Raw genomic sequence first — 18,944 nt, 5'->3', positions numbered from 1 at the left:
AAAAAAAAAAAATGGCTATGACCAAAACAAAAAAAGCGTTTTCTTTAAAAATTAAAGGTATGGCTATAAATAAAACAGCAGTATGGTTTTCATTTCAATAACTTGCTTGGACTCGGACACCATATGACATTCTGGGACAGCAACATATCTAGAATCTTTATTCACTGGTGTCAGTTCAAGTTTTGTGCATCTGCTCTTATAAATTCCATCGACCCACAGGGACACACAAAGTATAACATAACATATGTGTCAAGTTGACACTTTTGTAATTTCAACATTCATACATGTATTCATCTCATTGAACCCACAATTCTATTGTTTAATTTTTCCCCCTAGAGGTCAGAGGGCACAACCCAACCCCTGACCAAAAATTCCTATTTATCACTACCCTACCCCCCCCCCCTCATACTACAAAAATAAGTAGGTTTTTTTTTTCATGCACCAGTTTTTTTTACACAAGAAAAGAGGAACCCTCCAGGAAGGTAGAATCGTGCAAGATAAAATGAAAAGATCAGTTTATCCCAAAAACATTGATAGCACCAAAATTGTCCAAATCTAAAGAAAAGCAGTCACCTAGACCTGCAAAGGAAGAAACATAATACTAGCAAAATTTTCAAATTCATCAAAAACAGACACAGTCAAGTCCAGCTGTTTTTGGCCTATGTCCACTTGTGGTAAGGATAGAAGAAGAAAACATACTTTGTCTTTGAGAATAGAGCTTTGGAGAGGGAAAGCTGTAAAACCAAACATATTTGGACAACATGAGTTACCCTGCCCCCAACGTGAAAATTACGGTCAAAGTGCTAGAGTGGTTGCAGGAAAAGCAGCTGAAAGTAAAAATAAACCATTCCTCCTTATTTCAGTGGAGCCTTTGAGATAGATTGTCGTGACACACAGAAAGTGCAGGAGCCAGCCACTATACAGAAAGTACAGGAGAGCCAGCCACTATACAGAAAGTACAGGAGAGCCAACCACTATACAGAAAGTACAGGAGAGCCAGCCACTATACAGCCAACCACTATACAGAAAGTACAGGAGCCAGCCACTATACAGAAACTACAGGAGCCAACCACTATACAGAAAGTACATGAGAGCCAACCACAGGACAACAGCGAGTTATTTGTTAACTCTCCACTAACATCTAAATTTTTGTAAAACTCTAACGAACAAAAACAGTTTCTCCTGTCACAATATCTTTACTAGTGAATCTTGATTTGAGTAAACAAGACGGATGCTGAAAATATTTGAGGCTGAGTAGCCGACGTCTCTCCATTCACACACCGCTCCGAATTATCCACACCACTTCAAACTTGACACGGGTACATCCTAATTCTACGATACTTGACAAATGAGATCTTTATGTTGTAAATCATTTAAAACAAAACCATGTCTGCACTGTGCTAGGAAACAAGAAGCTGCCAAATTTGAGTCTGGCAGTTCCTGATCTATCTTGTCCAGACATTCGGAACTTTCCTCACTCTATGACATGTGGAGAGATTTCTTTCGTCGCTTGGTTACATAAAAATAGAATCTCAAGATGGCTGATATATCTCATTTTACAGAAAAGGACAGAAGACAAACTAAAAAATTTGATTGAAAACACAAACATTGCTGATAGAGAATTTTAGACAAATTTTCAAAGTGGAACACAACATATGATCAGAATCATCCATTACTAGAAGGGAATATCAATTGTAAATAAACAACAGCACGATTCAACCAGTGCCTGATGCACACACGCTTGACAAGTCCGGGTCTGGTGAAGCAGGCTCTTTGACAAGGCTGTTTTAAATCTAAGGACCAAATCGTAATTTCCAAACAAATGATTCTGCAATTGCTTTGAACACACTCGAGTCCCCCTGACTGCTTGTCCGCTGTCCGATAGCTTCAGGGGATGTTTAACACTGCAGACCCGTGTCTAGACCTCCCACTGCCTGCTGGCTGCAATGAGATGAATCTTGAAGCAGATCTTTAGTCCGTGCCAAAATATTTCTGTCCGAAATGACTCGGTGAAATAGGATGAATTTCTGAAGTCAAAATTCTCAAGCCAGGGAACTCGGCGATGATTTTTTTGGCCCCTGAAATATAAAACAGACAAAGTGCATCAGTCAGCATCAGTAAAGTCACAGGAATCATCATTTCAAGCATAAGATCAGTTAAAAAAACAGCTAGCAGTAATATCATAAGAATGACATAGACAGAATTGTGTAAAAAACACTAATCCTAACATTGTGGCTTTGGATGGGTGAGCTTCAAACTATGAAGCAAAGATATACATGTTAATTCACAAATAAACAAAGTGAAAGAAACACGGTCACAAATTTAAGATCTTAACATTTGACATCACAGTAAGGTATTTAAAACGATTCATGACAGCTGCTTCTCTTTTTGTCATTTACTTCTTTACAGGCACTCCCCGATGATGCAATAAGGACTGTTCTGTGCAGGGACAATGCATGGGTACAAATAAGTAGCAACAACTTATGTCCCATCAAATTAAATACAAAGCTCTGTGGAATTAAATTTGAGGTAGGCGTAACACTTTCCACCCACACAGCGCACAGAGCACACATCTGTCCCCAGTCACATGGTCAGACCCACAGCTGACAGCAACTCTGCCCTGTAAACATCCAACTATTGACAGAGCAACCATCAATTTGGGCCACACAACTGAACATTTCAAGACAATTTGTACAAAATCCCACACCTTATCTACTTTCCTTAACTTTTTCATTGCCAGGGGGTATAATGCATTCCTTCTGTCAGCACTGATTTTCAGCTGAGCTAGTTACCCAGGACAGTTTACTAATGTCTCTGTGTTAATGGACACGCAGGAGACACAAAGAAAAAAACAAGGACACAAGTTTTCTTTTAGAAACAAGCACAAGTATAATTACCATGAGGGGTGCAGAAGAGATTTAACAAGATGATGTTCTCCTGCTTGACGTTGTGCATGGCCAGGATCCTGACAGCTTTCACCACTGTGTTGCCTGTGCCTGAGGAAAGTACAACGAGATTTCTTCAACTCAGTGCTCCAGGGATCATTTTGTAAACACAATGACACTTTCAACAGATAAAAAAAACGGCGAATATACACCGTAGGTTAAAATCTCAGCTCATACTGTCATCCATAGAACCTAGGGAAATGCAGTTGAAGACCAAATTGACAGACAGTAAGCTAGATCCCTTCAGAGTATCAGGAACTAAAAAAGCAACGCTATTTATCGGTGACAATAAAATAACGATAACAGTAAATGTTTAATGCCCCCACACGATATAATTTACAGCATTTAGGAGGCAGCCTGTTTTTTCCTTCCTGCAAGACAGGAGTTGACAGAATGTACCCTGCCAGTAGGACAGGAGTCAACAAACTACAGCCAACAAGCTCAGTTCGTCTAGCCCATCGCCATGCTACCAAGCAAGGAAAAAAATCCCAACCAACATGGAAGATAAGATTGTAGCGTGCTTAGGACTTGGTCAACAAAATAATTGAATCCTTTCATCTAATCTACCGTGAAAATTAAACGTGATTTTATAGACTTCCAAACTCATCACACTCTTGCCCAGCTTTATGAAGACCAATATTCCATTGAACACATCAGTGTACTGTACTCAAGAAAACAGTCATCCGGCCTGCACAAGGCTTTCTCTCAATATCTCGCCCACCTTGAAAAACATTAATTTAGTGACACAGCTGCTTACAATGAGTATCTGAACAAAAAGATGAAGACACTAGATAAAATAGACTTCCCCATTTGGAAATCTGACTTACATTTTTTTCTACAAAATGGCGACAAGCCTCACTGTTACACCAGAGGCACCAGAGCCCCAATAGAACAGACCATCATAACAATAAAATAGCCATGTTGAAGAGATGATCATCATCATAACAATAAAATAGCAGTGTTGAAGAGACCATAATCATTATAATAATAAAATAACCCTGTTGAAGAGACCATTAAAAAAGTTTTAGTAAGAGCTTTACCGCACTTGCAACACAATAAGGTCATATAAGCGCTGAAGAATAGATTATGTGTTACAAGAGAGTAACATACACAAAAAAGAAAGAGGGGAGATAAGGATGACAGATATTTTGATAGGAAAGAAGGAGCAAACCATACCAGAGCACCCGCCGACCACCCATCATCATAATAACAAAACAGTCATGTTGAAGATCTATCTTCCCATCCAGCAGCCTTGAGATCAGCAGCTGGATCAGAAACTTACACATGATGGGATACATCAGCAAAACTTTGCGTTGGTGAATGTCCTTTGGGAGATTTGCGTAGACCACTTTGGCATCGTGAGTATCCTCGTCACTCTGGATCAATATTTTCCCTATCCGTATTGACCGGCAACAGTCGCGCAGCCCTTGCTCCATGGCTTCCCCTGTGGCACACAAGCAGTTTTATTTATATTGCCATTAGGAATAGATAGAAACAAGTGTACAATGAGTACATTATACTTTCATCATAGACTAATAAAGCACCAAAAAAAACCAACCCCTGAAAGCATGCAGGTGTTTTTCAAGGATCAAGCAAAGTTTATCATAAAACACCTAAGTTTTAATTGAATGAAACCATATGTTATAATTGGACATGAACTGTAAGCCACATTTCAGACATTTACACACATACACAGCACATTTGTTTTACTATAACTATACACACCTTGTGCACATACACATACAAGCCCATTGACACAGGTGGCCATCTATATTTCTGATATATATATATATATATATATATATATATTATATCACTGACATCACTTTTGACCAACTCAAGTCAGGAGAAACAAACAGGTTCCTATATCAAACACGTTTCAACTGTTAGTAACAAATCATGTTAACTTGATATTTCAACCTGTCTCAGTATTGATTGATATTTAAGAACAGGTTTCATTACAAAGGTAACCTGAACATTTCTGGAAAAAGGACCATATGGAAAATGCAAAACACAACTCACCACTTCGAACGATGCTGACACCACAATTTCCTTTCTCATACCGAAGACCGTCATAGGTATGACCTGATATACAGAATAAAAAAGTTGAGTCAAGACCAGCTGAAAATTGAATTCAAACAATTGAAAAAAAAACAACAACCCTGAAAGCACGCAGGTGTTCTTCAAGGATCAAGCAGACAAAGTTTATCATAAAACACCTAAGTTTTAATTGAATGAAACCATATGTTATAATTGGACATGAACTGCAAGCCACATAAATAAATTTAAGGTTCCTATTTCCTTTCAGCTTCAGTTTTACATTGCTATTTCTATAAGAACAGGAAAGTAAGTTTCAATTTATCATAAAAACAAATATATAAAAATCAAACTCTGATATTTATAAAATTTTCAACAACTTCACTTGAGAACCTAATGAGATATACTGGAACTCAATGCTTCGGGACACACAGTGTCACTATGGGATCACACCAGGAAAACTGGTCAAGAGCTTAGAGAAACGATTTTTCAAATGAATTCCTCATGAACTTGAAATGAACCCCAGCTTCAAGAGAAGGGTACCAGAAAAGTCCAACTTCCATCAGTCTTTGAATAACAACTATTAAGTGTTTGGTGAATTTTGAAATTTTTTAAAGGATCCACAGAATGACTTTGGCAATGGTTTTAAAACAAAATACAGGTTGAATCATTTCCTCCTGTTGAGCAGAACACCATCGATACACACTGCATCCCATTTCTTCCCTTTTTGACTCTATTGTTGTATTTGTTCAAAATAATCTGGGAGAACTTACAGTTTTCCAACGAACCTATAATTACACTGTCAAGCAGAGAACACAGAGGGGTGATTCCATGAATCTCAACAAAAATAAGTAGTACAAGTGGTAAGGCTTTTAGTCTAACTAACCTGTGGGAGTTGTCACTGAACATTCTCTGTAAGGAAGCTTGTTCAAACCCTCTTCTACAACAAGTCTTATCTGTGGAGACAAGAAATACTTCAACAATCTCATAATCGTATTATATAATTAATTAATATATAAACACATCTGCCCCTCTCAGTGCAAACATCCCAGGTGAAATCAGCGTCAGAGTATGTTACCTCAAAGCCATCTGTGGCATAACGGTAATGCTCAAGAAATTAAGTAACATACAAAAGACCATCATGATTCAAGTTGGATTCCATCAATCATCTTACTTTCTGTGGGATACTATATCTTATATATTCTATATCTATATAGCTTGTATCTTTATTGTTATAATATCATGTAACAAATTTTGAATTCAATTTTCATATTAATATATAAAATATAAATAATTTTAAACAATGAATGCGACAACACAAGACATTTATGATTGTTGGACCAGACCTTTTAAAGAATTATACCAACAACCAATATCCATTTCCCATCACATAGACATCAATTTTTATACAGTAAAATTTGAACTAGATTCTTCTACATTTTATTTTATTTTGGAGGGAGGACTTCCGTAACGAGCAACCACTAAGAGACAGAGTAGAACAGAGGGCTAGGTCTCCTCTTTATTGCGTTTTTGTTGGGGAGGTCGTTTGTTACTGAAGTTCTTCCTTTTTGGATGATAAAAATACCGGAATCAAAATGAAACTCACAAGGCGGTCAGCATAGAAAATGAAGTCATTCCGCGGTGTCGACCTGTGAGAGAAAAATAATATACAATTTATTTTTCTTTAAAATTCAGTTGTGTGAGGAAATATACAAGGTGCACCAGTTATGAAAGTACCCATAGATCCACTCGAAAGAAACAAGGGGTAGTGAAAAAATGGTCAGAGCCGCGGGTAGATATTAGGCTTAAATAACTTTCACAGTCTTTGTTTCGAATTTATTATGTCTTTTATTTCAATAACAATACAAAGTCACGCTTGACACAGGTATACCTGTGAATACGTGAACAACATAGGTACTTGAGGACACACGAATAACAGGTGTGGACGAACATACATACAACAAAAATCAACTGAATATATCCTCTAAGGCTGTCACTAGCTAGCACACCTGCCTTCACTCCCCTCCCTCCATTTCAACCTTGCTTTGATAAAAAGGCCGGCTCTATTTCTCCGAATGCTCGAGAAAATAAACATTCACTCTATTTTTCTTCGAACACTCAGTAAAAATAAACTTGAACTCTATTCTTTGAATGCTCTGTAAAATAAAGCCTGGGGGAAAGGGGAAGTGGGCTGCGAGATCGGGGGGGGGGGGGAATCTTCAGCTTGTTTCTTGTTTGAAAACATGTAGGGGGTAAAGGCACACGCACATTAAAAAAAACTGCGAAGAGCCAGTGGAAACAGGCGGGAAGTGGGAATAATTCCTACAAGAACCAGTCGAGCGCCATAAATATAAAAGCTTATTTATAGGTGGGTCAAGCGATACTCAAGGGGGCTTATTATGCCTGCTTGTCTCTGGCAGCTTTTATTTCTTTCTCTGTCTCTGCTGGTTCCTTCTCTGTGTTTCTCTATCTGGTAGGGGTGGGCAGGTACCGGTACCCAGTACCGGAATTCCCAGTTCTACCGAAGGAGGGGTCAGTACCAACACCTGACCTCCAGTACCGCCTCTGGGAAGGAGAAGACACCAACAGTTAGTAGCGGCTCTGGGAAGGAGCAGACACCAACGGTTTTTTACTGGGCCACGGGAAGTGTGCAGTGTGTAGGCCTAGGCCTGGCAGCTGTGACATCAGATGCACAACGCAGCAGGTGACCTTGATACATGACTTCAGATTCAAAATTGACAATTTAAAAAAAGTGTACTTACTTTAATATAAAATTTAAATACGGCATCAAATCAGGTTTTACGCGAGCCACTTTGCATATTTTGATACGCTGATTCCGAAAATGAAATCAATTTTTAGCAGCAATAATCATTTAAAAAATTCTGCATGCTAAGTTTAATCCCGCGCGGCAGCAAACTTCAAAGGTGTTTTGCATCATAGTACGTCTCTCCAATTCTTATGTGTGTGTGTGTGTTTGGTAGGGGATGCGGGCGGCGCTGATCGTGGCGACGCGAGATGCAGTCTGTGACGTCACCTCCTGGTGTCATTCCCAGTACCGGTACCGCGGTTCTCGGCAGTGCCGAGAAAGTACCGACACTGGGTTTCGCCGGTACCGCCCAGCACTACTACCCGGCTGTTTCCAATAGATCTGTCTGCCTATCTGTCTCCTCTCTCCTATTTTCTCTCTTTCTCACTCACTGTCGTTTTCTCTCTCGTCTCTGTCTCTCTCCCTCCCACTCCCTCTCTTTCTCTCTCTTTCCCTCCCATTCCCTCTCTCTCTTTCTCTCTGTCTGTCTTTCTTTCCCTGTTTTTCTCTCATTCTATGTCTTTATTTCTTCATCCCCCTTTTCCTTGCTCCTGTCAACTTAAGCCGTCCACTGTACACTTCTCTATATCTTTGTTTTGCTCTCTCTCTCTCTGTCTTTCTGATTCTCTATATCTCCCCCTTCCTTACTCCGTTTATATAAGCAGCTCTATGTTTGAATTTGATGCAAAAAATGTTTCTTACCAGTCCTTGCAGAATGGCAGGGCCGAACTCTCGCAAATAACCAAAAATACGAAAATCGTTCGGAGAAATAGAGGTCAAGTATATTTTCCCCAGCGTTCAGAGAAATAATCACTTCGTAATAGTAATAAAAATCCCAAAACCAATTTAACTACATTTTTCGGAGAGGGCAAAAGGCCTTAAAAATGAGGGATGGACTCCTTTATATAAAACAGCGGCCGGGTTTACAGCGGGTACTACACTACACACTTGAAGAGGTCATTTGTCACAGGGTCATCCTACTCCTCTGCCTTTTTGCTTCACATATGGGTCATGTCATGGGGAAAAAATAAAAATTACAGGACGAGGGTTTTTGGGAACTCTAAAAACTAGAATCTAGATTCTAGCCTCCTACTTCTTCTGTACAGTATCTCATATTCATAGTCATAGAGATAGTGGTTTAGCTTTAGTAACTACAGGCAAGGCCTGCAAGGCTACAGGCTAAGCCTTTTTAAAGATGAACAAAAAAATTACAATTGAACAATAATTATAATTCCACTAGATCTATAATCTAGATGGCCACCTCTATTCTCACCCGGAGTGAGAATAGTGCAGGCGAGTCTTGTGGCTATTCTCACCCGGTGCGCGTTCACCCTAAACCACAGAATTTTACACTGTGATAACAGAAAAATTGTAGAATTCTGTGCCATGAACAAACGTTCCATTACAATTGTAGCCTACTAAAAGCGTACAATTTTGTCTGTGGGCAGTGGAGAGAGAGAGAGAAAGAGAGAGAGGAGTACCGCAAGAATTTCCGGGCAAAACAAAATGGTGACCCGCGTAGTTCGGCTCGATTCGAAAAGTTAAATAGCCGTAGCATCTTTGTAGACAACCAAATTTATTTACTTTTGTGTTCTAACATCATTTTTAAACTTTGTTTTGGTCAATTTGATCGTCCACACCGATAGACAGTATTCAGAAAGAGACGGAGAGAGAGAGAAGAGGGGAGGAGTTGATCTTGCGAGAACTTCCGGGCGGGTGAGAATAGCCACTTTCAATCTAGATATAGATCTAGATCTAGATATCTTTATTCTACATTCAATTGTCAATAAAAATAACGATCGGCACTATTTCTCCGAACGTTCTCTGTTGATTTGGTCTTTCAGTCGACAAAGTCAGATTGTCATCATCCGATGAACCATGCCGGGGCCATAATTGGACCTAGATTCTAGACTCTATCTACCACCTACTAAATTGACTTGTAACCGGAGGGATTGGTTTAGAGTTAGAGTACAGAGATCTTCTGATCTTCTCTAGATCTAGAAAATCTAGTCTAGATTAGATTCTATCCCTAGAATCTAGATTCTCTTCTATAGATCTATAATAATATAATATATCTCTAAAGTAGAGTAGAGTTCTAGACATATGGCATGGCATCATCTGGCATGGGCAATCACAAAATTCAATTAATTAATTCCACAACAGAACGTCCCCAAAGTACAGAAGGGGAAAACATGGAGGTCTTGTTCCTGGCTGCAATATTAATAATAAAAAACACAAGGTCTAACACGTAACATACTGCTGAAATCACCATCAGTCATCAGTGAATCAGTGACATAACGAGCCCCACTATTTCATTACACTTACTTGTCGCGTATAACTGTTTGAAGTTCTCTAATGCCATCTGTAACACGCAGCTGGACAACGTTTGCTCCTAAATCGAAGTCCTCTTCATCATTTGTATTAGATTCCAATGGCATCACTTTATTCTCGGCAGATTGCTCGGACAGAGGAATAACATCAGGCTCCATTGTTTATAAACTGATTTTCAATTTTCGACTGCTGTTTCCGCGTGGAACAGACAGCTTCGTTTGTTTCTACTCACTGGCCAGGTATTTTTAAAGACCACAAGGCTAAAATGAATGTGTCAGCATTTAGGGTATTTCTGCTTGATGAGCAATATGTTGAAGAATATTTAATTTAATTAAGAAATAAACCGTCCAAAAGAAGCATATTATAGGCAATGTGAACAAAATCTAACAGCATTATCTTTTTTTTCTGAAATTTGTAATTATTTATTTGTTTTGTAATATGTCGATTGGGGATTATAGCAGCTTTTTTATACACCAATGCCATTGCACTTTGAACCTTGACCTCCTGTGTTGTTGCCTTCACTCACTGTCTTCTTAGATTCTCTTGCCTCTATTCTCCCTTCACTCATCAACTTTGCGTGTGTTTGCCCTACTTGATCGTGCGGTGAACGCTCGACAGGCCTTGCATCTGGTGGTACTGAGCTCAACTTGTGTAGCCAAGAGGTATTTAGTTTTGTATCAAACCTGGATTTGTTAAGAGAACCTGCTTACTGTAACAGCTAGCCGGCTGCTTATTTAGCAGTCATGCACGGCACGGCATAAATAACAAGTCTAAACTCAGATGTCGTTAGGCTACAACAACTAGATCTGCTATTGAACTAAACTATAAATAACACAGACATACAGTAGATCTAGTACCGTGCCGTAGATCTAGACGTAGTCTGTTATTATTCACTTTTTAAAGAGTATTTAATGGCGCGCGCAACTGCATACAGTATGAGTAGCCTTATTATGCTTGAAATAATTAATATGTTGAGATCTGTCTCCAAACATAGCATGATAACGCCATTAACACGGCATCTACAGTATTAAAGATGCATAGCTCCATAAAATAGAATATTATTTTCAGACGCAAGCGTGGGAAAACAAACAAAAACAAGAAAGACAAAGAGCTGTGGACCCACTGATCGTGATCGAGCAGAGCCAGTGGTTTTACTCCTTTATTCCATGAAAAAAATACGCATGGGCAGTGTAATATAAATATATTATAACTCATTGTGCCGTGTAATCTTCCTTGTTTGGTTCAATTCTTTAAATGTCTAAACCTTTGTGCGTTGTTTATCAATTGATTTACCAATATATAAGCTAGGTGATGCCTGTTATGGTCGTGGCGTCGGTAGCGTGGTTAGGCTACCGGACTCGTAATTGTGAGATTGCGGGTTTGGGGGTTCGAGCCTCAGCTCGGTCCGACGTTGTGTTCTTGGGAAAGGCACTTTGCACGAATTTCCCATGTGGCTCGGTCCTTTCGGAGATGGACGTTAAACTCGGAGGCCCCGCCTCTTAAATAACCTAATAGTGTTGATAGGGGCGTTAAACTTATACCATTTTATTTCTGTTACGGTCGAAAACATAGCACTCACAAAAGCAGTTTATTCATGGGGGTTTTAAGTACTGTACCGTATTCATCGACACCGGAAGGGAAGACTGCAACAGCCCCACACCACCGCTCTGTCACCGCTGCCTCTCTCCCCCTGCGCAATCACTAGGCTAGGGGTCTAGGAGTTGGGGTCTTTGACCTTAGAAGAACAAAGCACTTCTGCAAGTTTGAGTTGTCTCCCCTTGTGGAAGAGATCAGAGTTAGTGAGCGATAAGAACTCGGTGAGCGACTAGAGATCGAGATTGGATCGATCCCGATCATGATCGGCTCGCCAATCTCCAATCTTTGTGGATCGAGATCTCGCGCAACCCTACTGTCTGAGACTACACCTCCCCCCTCACAACCCGTTTTCCCACTCATACACACAGACCCAAACACTATCACACTCAAACACACACACCATTATATTTTCAATTATGTGCAGGTCTGTTCAACGCATGTATAATACATGATTGTTCAACCCCTGGCTCATGGCATTATGCCCGAAAAGCTAAAAAGCGACTTACTAATACTGATAACTTAAAATTTAAGTCCCTCAAAGAACTCCGAGACCTGACAAGTAGGCCTACTCAGATAAAATCGAAGCTTTCCGATTTTCTGTGGCCTGTCAAAGAACCCTGATCAGATTTGCATAAATTCTTTTTTCTTTTAAATTCCATTTCTTTCAGTAATTTATCTTTTGTTGTACTTGAAGTGAAATTACACAGGTTTATATGCAACATTTGCGCCACTTATATATCATAATAAGTGACGTGAAAATATGCACTTTTATTTGCGTTTATTTACAATTCACCTTAATTTGTCATGGTTAGTTTATATTTTGATCTACTGGGGTTCTGGAGATTCCAATTTTTTCCACTAAATTCCAGTTTTTAGGGAGGATCCTGCTGAGGAAAAGTCTAATTAATTTTTTTTGTCATAAAAGTGGTTTTGGTTAGCAGATCTGCCCTCTCCCCCTCCCTCCCCCCCCCCCCCCCGAAATAAAAGGTTGCCTAAAATTTGTTGCCACCAGGTCTTCATTGGTCTTAAATTCTAGATTTACTTGTGGAGGCTTCCTCCCCCTCCTGCCCCCTCTTATAACCATAACGCACGCACGCACACACACATGCACGCACACACACACACACACACACACACACTCACACACACACCTCACATGACCTGTGAACACATCGTCCTGTTTCTTTTTCCATTAGATAAACCCTAAAATTCTGTTCTTTGGACTGGGGTTGGCAAACTGTTTACCCAAAAATCATGTCCATCCTCTTCTGCTAATCTAATCCCATCTGCATTCTTTGCCCTAGTCAAATTATATTTCTTTGATTTTATTTTCTTTGCCTCGTTTAATGACTTGATAAAAGTTTGGTAAAGAGTTATAATTACCTTCTATTCATTCTACAGTTCCTGGAAACAAGAGGATGGCTCTTGTTAAAAGTTTAGTCAGTCTTGTCAATGTCCTGGAGACCTACAGAGGACGGGATCGCTTTATACGATGGATCACCTACGCAGGAATGTATATGGGTGGAGATGGCAAGACTCCTGCTCAAGTCAAGTGGAGGACTCTCTCTGCGGAGATGGGAGCATGCCGTGTCATTCTCAGACTATTTGATGACTTGCCTATGTTCTTGTTTAATCTATCGAAAGGTTTTGGGTTCAAGGTACGTACTTTTCTCTTGTATACCTGGGAGCTGAAGATATTTTTGCTTGGCCCATCTATTTTTAAATTTATATATATATATATATATATATATGCGGACAAGTTTACTTTGCCACAGGATAGAAAGTTGTGAAATAACCATCAATAACTTACCATATTTCCTGCCTAGGATAGTTTGGTTACCGCTGTATCCAAACATATGTGTGGGCATGAGTCCACAGTCATAGTGCAAATACCATTTCCCAGGAGGTTTCATAAGTTTTTCAGGTCAAAAGCTTGTCTTAAAAATATCCACTGACAGTATAACGCGGAGAGCTCAAATTCATCAGGACCGACCTCGATAGTTCGAGGGATCAGTAGTTCGAGGGGTAACTTACAGAGATAAAGAAGAAAAAATTAAACAGAACCGCGGGTACAGTTTGACGGACGCATGATTTCAAGTATTTTGTGTTTGACCTGTCCGTGTTATACTGTATACTGAAATAATGTTGTGAAAAACTTTCTGCTTCAAGATCAGCAACCTCTTAAATAACGTCACAGCGTTGAAAGGGGGCTCAAAGCTTAAAATTTGGCTATTTTGTTCAAGGTTCAGATTTGTTTTCATTGAATTATGATTCATTTTAGTTGTTCAGGGTATAATAATTCTTAGTAAAGATTATAATAACAGTTTCTGTAGAGATCAAAGCTGGCACATGTATCTCACTATATTTTCGCCTATTCACATATATTTGAAAAATATTTTTTTGCTTGAATAAGTTACATTAAATTCTTTAGGTGAAACCAACTGATGAAAACATGTTTTGTCTCCATTTATAAAAGGAAAAAGGCATAATGCAGATTCTGGAGGTGTTAAGCTCTTTGCTGAACCAGGCGTTCTACCCATCAGAGCATATTGCCTGGTTGAGACAGAAGAAAATTCTGGATGGGCTTCCAACCCCAATGCTGTTGGTTGGTCTCTTCATCTGGGCAGTTTCATTGCTGGTGGAGATCATCAAGTAAGCATGATTTGTATACAGTTGGGTGTGTTTAACATGAGATTATCAAGTAAGCATGATTTGTATAAAGTTGGCTTTGTTTAACATGAGATTATCAAGTAAACATGATTTGTATACAGTTGGGTATGTTTAACATGAGATTATCAAGTAAGCATGATTTGTATAAAGTTGGCTTTGTTTAACATGAGATTATCAAGTAAACATGATTTGTGTACAGTTCTCTTTGTTTAACTTGAGATTATCAAGTAAACATGATTTGTATACAGTTGGATTTGTTTAAGTACGAGATTCCTGTTACCAGAAAGGGATTTTGAATCCCTGTTTCTTTTTTCTCCTCAGCATTATTTGCATCGCAGCTTTCCTCAACTGGAAATCTGCTTAATATGAAGGAATTCTCTGCTCCTATTAAGTTTTTGTTATAGAGATTTTTATTTTACTGTATATAATATATATATATAATATATTCATTTTTATAATGTAACATGATATAGTGTGCTGTTATTGCCTATCTAGAAAATGGCAGCTTTAGCTTCTAAGCTTAGAACCAAAGAATGGTATATATAAGTTGAGGTGATTGTTTAACACTTTGCTGTGACAAGGCTCATATAGTAAAAACTCGTGCCATCAAAGGCAAAGGCATTTTGGGGAAAATCCAAAGAAACTAGGTGGTAGATATCGGTGAGATGCGACGCCAAAGTGTTAACCACTTGAGTTTGATGAGAACAATTCAATCCTCACACTAAATGTGCAATGTGGACGGTTTCATCCGCTGGTAATACTTTCCAACTTGAAGGTGCAGAAAAATTATATCAAAACCAACAGTGCAAATGACTACCAACAACATGAAGAAGGTAATTTTGCACTAAATTCAAGTTGTTTTGGGCGCTTTTTTTTTTGTAGAAATGAGTGCTTCACTCACTTCAAATTTTGTCTTATCTTTTTTTGAAGTGGTTAAAAATAGCTTTGACGGGAGAAGTTAAAATTGGACTGTGAGGGTAAAGCTTTCAAACTCTTATATATATATATATTCAAATTATGTTTCTTTCAGAGGACTGCTGAAACTCCGAGGTCTGGCAATGTTAGCCTTGAAACTAAAAAAGCAGAGACAACTTGACAAAGATGGGTGAGTTTAGTGTAAAACTGATGCTTTTGGGGGGGGGGGGTTATTCCCTATGAACTGGGTAATAAAAATACGAATGATTTAAGGATAAGACGCTGAAAAATCTGAAGTTTGAAAAAAATCAAATTCGGTTTTTGTCTTAGATCTTAGATCTGTTTGTTGTGTAAATAAATTTTTGATTTGTACATTCTTAGGAAGATGCAAAATATTGGAAGTTGATCTTTTAAAGCTTGACACTGATTCTCACTAGATATCTTGATTTGGATGAGGAGGAGAAATTATTTTTATCGTCATGTCTCTTCACGACTGGTACCCAGAAATTGTTTTATTTTATAAAATACATCTTCGGAGTAGGAAAAATAGGTAATGAAACTTCCCTGATGTCAAAAGTAATTTAGAAATGTGGCTACATGCAGCCCAGTTAGTCTTATGAGTGTTACAGTATTGTATGGATGAGTTTTATTTGTAAGTCAGTACTATAAGATTTGCTTATATTTCTTGCTTGTTTCAAATCAAAATTGACAATTGTATCATACATCTTAAAGTGACATTTTGAAAGTCTTTTTTCTCAACAATATTATACATGCTGCTTTCAACTGATTACCATATTGTGAATGAATTGAAGTCAGAGAGTGTGCATTACATGTTGGAAAGGGCTACTGATTGCTCCTTCTTGTTTCTGTGTTTTTCTCCCCTTTCCTGCTGACATTTGTTTCCTTTCTTCTGCTTCAGTTCTGGGCAAGGTTCCAGCCAAAATGCGGAGATAAAGGACAACTTGAAGAAGCTGGCCAGCGAGCGCAGAGACGTCCTGCTGCTGTTGGCACACTCGTGTTGTGACCTGGTCAACGCTGTGTCCTGGATGCCGCCTGGTATTCTGTGGTCACAAAAGTTGTCGCCTGCGACCAACGGAGTGTTTGGATTGATTGCCACAACTATCATGTTGTACAGAAACTGGCCAACGACAGCGCCAACTGTCTGAATTGTTTAGATAAGTGCTTTGAAGATATGTTATGCTGAAATATGTTGAGACTGCTACGTGCAAAATTTGAACGGAATCGTGAGGTACAAAGTGCTTTCACAAATGCTCAAGATGTGGTTTAAATTTGTTAGTTTCTGTTAGACTTCACTCGTCTTACTGTATAAGGTTTTATTTTGAACCCTCTCCCCACCTTCCTGCCAGTGTTTTGGGAAAGTGAGAGATAGACCCATTGCACTCTAGCAGGATGCACGACCCTGCCAACAATAAGAGAACACGTATGGTTATTGGTGCTCGCACATACAGGTCGTCGCCTCAGAACTATTTTGCCCAAAACTTAAGTACACTTTGGACAAAATACTTCTGAGGCGACGAGGTGTGATATAATTATTTTGTGAAAAATCTCAAGTCTACATCTTTTTTTTTCTTCTTCTTTCACCTCTCCAGGATGCAAGAGACCAAGAATGTTTCTTTTGAAATGACCAATTTTATGTTTTGTTAGTTTTTGCACTCAAGGTACGAGTATAACAACATTCAACTTTTATTGTTTATGGCTTTGTTGGATGTAGTACTGTGATCCGTTTTTATTTCGAGAGATGTGTAACCGTAAAATTACACTTTTGTTTTGTGTGGGCTTTTCTCTTCATCATTGTGAGCTGTACAATGCAGTCTCATCAGAATAGTTTTCTCTAAATCTTTTAAAATCTTGACTCTTAATCAAAAGGTTCACATATCTGTCTTCTGTGTGACGATATTTATTCAGTTGAAATTTTGAGTTTACAGTTTGTGGATCAGTGTAGCAGCTGCTCTACTTTCCGTCTCGGTAACCATGGAAACGACAAGTGACGCGAGGTAAAATCTTGTTCTGGTGTGACTGAGTTGTCTCTTAGGATCTGAGAAGTTCTCTGTTCTAAGGAAAATGAAGTTCTGAGAACTTGCTGACACTTCCACCTCTCCTCTTTTCCCCAAGGAAGGGCTTCTCACATCTGTCCTTTGTTTCTCTTTATCGTTTACTTAATTGAGATACTTACAACTTTTTCAACATCCAATGCTGGAAATGTGACTGCAAGATTTGTTTTTGGATGCTGAATATTTTCACTTTCCTTTTTATTTTTATTTACCTGTTTTCATAACAGGTAGAGAAGATTCGGGTAACTTTGTCACTTTAAAGCTGGTCTCTTCGTAAACACACTTTACTCTTGTTAAACAGTATAATAATAATGGGTGTCTCGCGAAAATGGTCTTTTGTCCTCCTTTTAAAAAATTCTTAGTTGAGACCCATGATTAGGTGGATGTTCATAGGCCTACCTCCGAGGAATTGAAGAGCCTCTACACTGTGGAAGGAAACTTCAGCCTCAACATCGTAGGGCTCTTGGGGAAATCCCTCTAATGGTGTCAGAGGGCATGTACACAGATTGGGGGATCTGTCTCCTGTCCAAGGGCACGATTCCGGTGGCCTGGAATGCTGTCTTTATCAGGGGTGGTCTCAAGGTGGAGTCCCAGATCTGCTTCAAAATTCTTGGCCATGTCGCCTCGTTGATGGTCAGATTAGGAAAAGTTGAAAGAAACTCTGTACAATGCTTTCTGTATCAGTCTTGAATGGTTTCAATTATACGACTTTGTCAAGAGGCTGGAGGATGTGGGTGGTGTGAGGAGGCAGGGCCAGAATATGTATGTTCTCCTCTTGGGCAATTTCCAATAGCTCTAACACTTAGTGACTGTGGTGAGAGTCGAGTATGAGCAGCTGGGGTCTTGAGTCCCTGTAGTGTTGAAGAAAAACACATGAAAACCACTGCACTCCGATTTCATCGTCTATCCACCAAGGATCACAGTTTTCCGTTGGTGGATCCACGATTTTCCGCGGTTGAGAGAATTTTCCAAAATCGAGCTGGCAGTCATCCACCCTCGCCTTAATTCGGGCCGCAGTAGGCCTTGAGTAACCTGAGATCGGCTCTAAGGCGCTTTCCTTGGAGGGGCTGCATCTGGCTAGTACATTCTGTGACCCTTTTTCGGACACTACCCTAATAAAAGCATTTGGTGAGAACTGCAGCCCAGTCTCATTGCAGTTCCACACCTGAGCAGGCTTGTCTTTGAGTTGCTGCTTCTGAAATAATGATTCTAAATCATCAAAGAACCCTGAACAAGTGATTATCTTCCGACTAAGAACACAACACACAAGACTGAGACAACATATGTACAGATGTTTTAAACTAGTACAATCACCAAAATGCTAGTGTGGAGAGGCAGACCAAACTGTTGAACACATCCTTCAGCACTGCAAGACACACAGGGCCCTGAGACAGGAAACGTGGCCAACCCCACTGACACTACAAGAGAAGCTATATGGGCAGACAGATGAACTAAGCAGGACGGCCCAATTTATAACAGATACCAGACTTCAAATGTGATGCGATGGAGAAGAAGAAGAAGAAGATAAAAAAAGAATCCGCTGATGACTGGGCGTGTAGTCATATTGTGATC

General features: G+C 39.3%; 2 protein-coding genes across 2 annotated transcripts; one reads left to right on the top strand and one right to left on the bottom strand.

Annotated features, from left to right (window-relative positions):
* Positions 1-437: 437 nt before the first annotated feature.
* On the bottom strand, positions 438-10,338 carry LOC101855379 (uracil phosphoribosyltransferase homolog). Its single transcript, XM_005109624.3, has 7 exons — positions 10,114-10,338; positions 6,589-6,631; positions 5,869-5,938; positions 4,968-5,030; positions 4,228-4,389; positions 2,898-2,996; positions 438-2,078 (listed from the first exon to the last, which is right to left on the bottom strand). The coding sequence occupies exons 1-7, from the start codon at positions 10,275-10,277 to the stop codon at positions 1,972-1,974; spliced, it is 708 nt and encodes a 235-aa protein (XP_005109681.1). The 5' UTR covers positions 10,278-10,338; the 3' UTR covers positions 438-1,971.
* Positions 10,339-10,598: 260 nt separating this feature from the next.
* On the top strand, positions 10,599-18,744 carry LOC101855146 (peroxisomal membrane protein 11C). The gene is made up of 5 exons (XM_005109623.3): positions 10,599-10,781; positions 13,117-13,373; positions 14,192-14,367; positions 15,416-15,490; positions 16,220-18,744. The coding sequence occupies exons 2-5, from the start codon at positions 13,134-13,136 to the stop codon at positions 16,464-16,466; spliced, it is 738 nt and encodes a 245-aa protein (XP_005109680.1). The 5' UTR covers positions 10,599-10,781; positions 13,117-13,133; the 3' UTR covers positions 16,467-18,744.
* Positions 18,745-18,944: the final 200 nt, after the last annotated feature.

Source organism: Aplysia californica, unplaced genomic scaffold, assembly GCF_000002075.1.
Source record: "Aplysia californica isolate F4 #8 unplaced genomic scaffold, AplCal3.0 scaffold00797, whole genome shotgun sequence".
Taxonomy (NCBI): domain Eukaryota; kingdom Metazoa; phylum Mollusca; class Gastropoda; order Aplysiida; family Aplysiidae; genus Aplysia; species Aplysia californica.
Note: the sequence above shows the minus strand (reverse complement) of the source record. Positions and strands in the feature narration are given on the sequence as shown.